The sequence below is a fragment of the Buceros rhinoceros genome, unplaced genomic scaffold, assembly GCF_000710305.1.
Source record: "Buceros rhinoceros silvestris isolate BGI_N320 unplaced genomic scaffold, ASM71030v1 scaffold14383, whole genome shotgun sequence".
Classification (NCBI taxonomy): Eukaryota; Metazoa; Chordata; class Aves; order Bucerotiformes; family Bucerotidae; genus Buceros; species Buceros rhinoceros.
The window spans coordinates 48,338-52,808 of record NW_010401909.1 but is presented as its reverse complement, the minus strand read 5'-3'; the positions used below and the strand labels follow the sequence as shown (position 1 = coordinate 52,808).

Genomic DNA, 4,471 nt, shown 5'->3' with positions numbered 1-4,471 from the left:
AAGAGTGTATTTTGCCTGCTCAGTAGTGGAGGAACCACATAGTGTTTGAGTAGCAACACGAGGAGGAGGAGGAGGAAGGCAGTTGCCTGGAGTGAAGTGGTTATGCAGCTGTATTCTGAACTGAGAACTAGTTCTTCCCTTTATTCTGTGTGGGACATGCAAGTCCCTTGAAGTCCCCGTGACTTTCAGTAACTTTAAATGGTCTTCATAGGCCTTTCTTGCAGTGTACAGTGGCATGAAGAGATTTGGCAGGCAAGTGGTTTCTCAGTTTAGCATCTGATAAAGACACCAGTGTGCATTTTGTTGTTGAATGTCACAATTTAAGGGAATTATCCCAATAAAGGATACTTCTCATCGTTCCCTTCTATGCTGGTTTGAAAATTATTTGGAAAAGCGCTGCTCTGAGAAACATTGAGCAGTATATTAAGCGATGCACTTAAAAATGCAAGTTGTTCTTATAGTGGCTGCCTGTTGGAGAAGATTAAAATAACAAGTGTGAGCCAGATCTAGTTCAAGGAAAGCTTTAACCTGTTCTTTCTGCAGCAGACTTGAACATAGAGTCTGGTGTTTTATTCTTCAAGCAGACAGGGCCAGCCGAAACAGTGACAGCTCTGTGTGTGTGAGATGCTCTAGAGGAGCCTAATTAGCTTTGGGTTTGCTCCCTCTTATGGAGAGAGATAGTGGCTGAATTTCTTTATTCAGGTCAAGCTGTGGAGCTTGATTTCCGACTGCTGCATTCCCAGTGATTGCAGTCTGTTGGGATGATGTATTCTTTCTGTTGTGGGGTGGTTTTAGTGGTATTTTTTTGTTTATTTGGTTTTTGTTTAGGATATACTTTGCAATTAAATGTCTGATTTTGTGCTTGAGAGAAACACAATAAAATCCGTAGGAGCTTGTTTTGTTTCAAAGGCTTCTGTTTGCGGTTAGGTGATAGAAGACTGACTTAATTAGGAGGTGAGAATGGAGACTTCCTGCTATCTCGCAGTTATTAACTGCAAACGTTCGTTTAATCTGTGACAGATTCCATAATGTACTAACGTGCGCACGTCCAGCTCCTCAGAGTAGTTTGGATTATCCTCCCTAACCCAGTGCATTCTGGACGCTGCTCTTCAGTATGCAGAGCATTTGCTATTTGCTTCTGAAGCAGCAAATAAATTCTGGAGCCCCACTGAAGCTTGGGAAAGGGATGCTGCTTTCCACACCCACTGAAAATGGGTGGCCCTCTCGCTGGAGTTGGGGAGATAGTGTAGAAAGGGATGGAGAAAACCAATCTGTACAACATGGATTTGTTCGGCCCAGTGTTTCCTAAATTGATCTTTATTTTTAAGGATGTCGGGTGTTAAGACTTTTAGTTACAAGGGAACTTTTCTCCTGTGTTTGTAGTGCTTTAAGTTAGCTGAAAGACAGTTTTCAAGACACATGCATTCATTTAATTTGTGAGTAACCAAATCATATTAAAGCAATGATTATTTTTCTATGCCGTTAGGCTTTTTAGGGCTGTCTGTCTTTGTCTCTTGCTCAATTAATTATTCAATAAGGTGCCAGACTGGCCTGCGGAGTGCAAATGTAAAGCTGGAGAACACAAAGAGTAATAGGTTGCTGTTAACGGGTTTTCTGTTCGCTTGTCAGGTGTGGGATTATGAGACGGGAGACTTTGAACGAACCCTTAAGGGACATACAGACTCTGTGCAAGATATTTCCTTTGACCACACTGGCAAACTATTGGCCTCCTGTTCTGCTGATATGACCATTAAGCTATGGGATTTCCAGGGCTTCGAGTGCATCAGAACTATGCATGGTAAGGTATAAAGGGAATTGATTTAGCAGTCTGCAACGTGAATTTTTTTCTTTCAGTCCAGGAAAAGGGCTGGTGTGGAAGGGGTTTATAAACTAGAGTATTGTCCAAAAGAAAGAGGGGGGTATTGTGATGCTGTGAGTGTAAATAAGGTAGATGTGTAGTGTCTATGGACTGAAATAGCGTCTCAAGTCTTCTGTGCATGATGCTGTGGGAAGCAGCCTTTGATGATATAGCAGTTAGAGGGGTTTAGCGCTAAAAATTAAATGCTTACTAGACAATAAAGCTGTGCCTTCTAATCAGTAAAAAATGACCTTCTTCACCCCTCTGTTTCCCTGCTGTGCTGCTTTGGGAAGGCAGCAATCAGTACAAAAGGTGTTGACGATGTCCTGTGCAGGCTCCTGCTTTCACGCTGGTCTGATTTCAAAGGAACGCGCCCTGTGTGTTAGGCTCAAAAGCCATAGGGGAAAATGGGAAAGTAAAGCAACCACAACTCTTTAAGATTCCAGTATTGACAGCAACTATTTACAGTCTGGATGTCAAAGCATTTTTATACTGCTGCTGGTCTTGCTTTTCCTATCTTCTTGTAGAAGTGGTGAGTAGGAATAGAGACTGTTTGAGGCTTAGGAAAATACACACACACGTACACCAAAGGAAACAGAAAGCTCTTGACTTTTATGCATACAGTTCTCTAGCCACCACAGAACGCTATTGTAGAGGAAGAACAGATGTTGCAGCTGGCCGATAGCAAGACGATAAAGTAGTGCTATGGGGTGGGGGGTGGAGTTTGGCCTTTAAAGACGTCTGTATGAACACACATGCAGTATGTGTATTTTTATGAACTGGCGTGGGAACTAGGTGGGTGAACTAGCTTCATGTGTGTCACCCATTACATCCCTTCAACTCAATTTCAAGTAAAAAGAAATAATCTCAGTGAGAAGCTTGCACTTAAACTGGTGTTCTCTGACGCTTCAGAACCTTGATGACTGCTTTTTAGTAGGAGTTCACCAGGGCCTCTGAGTTCTTAGTGGAAAAAATGGAATGAAGGCTGTGAATCTGTACATCATAGGTCCATGGCGTGCAAGACAGAGTGTAGCTGCCAATAAAATAAAAGAAGCAACTTACTAGTGAACTTACTGGCTATAACTTTTTGGAAAAACGAATGTTGGATCTCCAGATGAAAAAAAAGGAAGTTGTTTAATGCCTCAAAGCTCTTTAATGCCTCTAATATGTTGAGAAATTATATATAATCTAAACAGCTGATCTCAGATTCAGTTTTTAATCCTCACAATTGTAAGTATGGACAAATGCAGAGCTTTAAATAAGACAAGTGCATGAATTACAAACTGTTACAGTCAAGCTCGTATACTGGACTTGTCAAAAATCCCAACCCAACAGCTTATTCTGGATAATACTGACATTTCAAACCAGTTAATTCTAATGTTTGCCTCTGTGGGAAGTTTAAGTTCTCATTTTTTGTAATACTGGAAAGGAATAGTGTTTACAGTGTGCTACCTCCCGTTAGATGTTATGTCCCACTGCTTGTGGGATGAGGAAAGTCAAGCTCTGAAACCACAGACACAAAGTTGTAAGGAGTTTGTGTTAAGGAAATGATCCGACTGCTCTTTCCTGACTCAGCACTGATCGTCTTCCTCTCCGGTTTCTCAGCAGTAGGAGTTGCTGTCATCTGTGTGCCGTTGGTGGTTCTTCAGTTCTTGAATGAGTGAAGTATAGTGTTTTATTAAAACCTACTATCAGGTGTCTGGAAGCAGTTTTTAAAACCATTTTGAAGGATGCTCGGTGTCTGGACTGTGTGGTTTCTGAAAATATAAACGATTGTTTCATAAAACCTCAAGTTTACATGTAAAGATTATTCCATAAAACACGCACTGCTGCTGTAGCTACTTGCCCAAGATAAATGAATAGCAAGTCCTGTGTGCTCTGTAAAAACCATTACAGCATCACTTAATAAAGGTTTTATTTGGTTTTAGGTCATGATCATAATGTTTCTTCAGTAGCCATCATGCCTAATGGAGATCATATAGTTTCTGCCTCAAGGGATAAAACTATCAAAATGTGGGAAGTCCAAACAGGGTAAGTGCACTTCAGGCTAAACATCAGCACCTGAACAAAACAGCATAAACCACTGTGGCTAGGAAATGGGGCACGTAAATCTTGAATGTCAGCAAACATTATTGGAATGGAGGTACGATATTGCGCCCTTTAGAGTAATTCACTTCAGGATTCTGCCGTAAATCGTTAAGCACAGGGGTTTAGGTTTTAGTACCGACTAATTAAAACTAACTGGCTTTATCTTTCTGGGAGCTTTGACGGTAGAACAGTGTAACTCAGGACCAGATAGGAATATAAATTCAGTGGTTAGCCACAAGCTTAAAGGGAGCACGAGAGGAGGGAGGAGAAATCTGTTGTTACTTTTCTTGACATGCATCAAGGTGTCTCCTCTGCTTTTTTTTAGGCGGGGGGTGGCAAGGAGGGGGGACTCTTGGTTGTGGGTGGTTGTTTTTTTCTTATTATTTCAATCATCAGTTGTCTCTTTAATCCACCCATTTGCTAAAAGTTGTAGGTAAAAGCTATCGGAATGACCTGTAAATCTCTACTTGCGTTAAATAGTCATTTTAAAAACAAATGGTCATGTCAAATTATTTTTCCCCCCCC

General features: G+C 41.2%; 1 protein-coding gene across 1 annotated transcript in view; it reads left to right on the top strand.

Moving 5' to 3' along the window:
- PAFAH1B1 (platelet-activating factor acetylhydrolase 1b, regulatory subunit 1 (45kDa)) overlaps positions 1 to 4,471 on the top strand; it is a gene marked incomplete at its 5' end in the record, with an annotated part of 13,399 nt that overhangs the window by 4,791 nt on the left and 4,137 nt on the right. The window contains 2 exons of the mRNA XM_010132454.1: positions 1,630 to 1,798; positions 3,787 to 3,889. Coding sequence (XP_010130756.1) covers positions 1,630 to 1,798; positions 3,787 to 3,889 — 272 coding nt within the window. The remainder of the gene's footprint in view (positions 1 to 1,629; positions 1,799 to 3,786; positions 3,890 to 4,471) is intronic.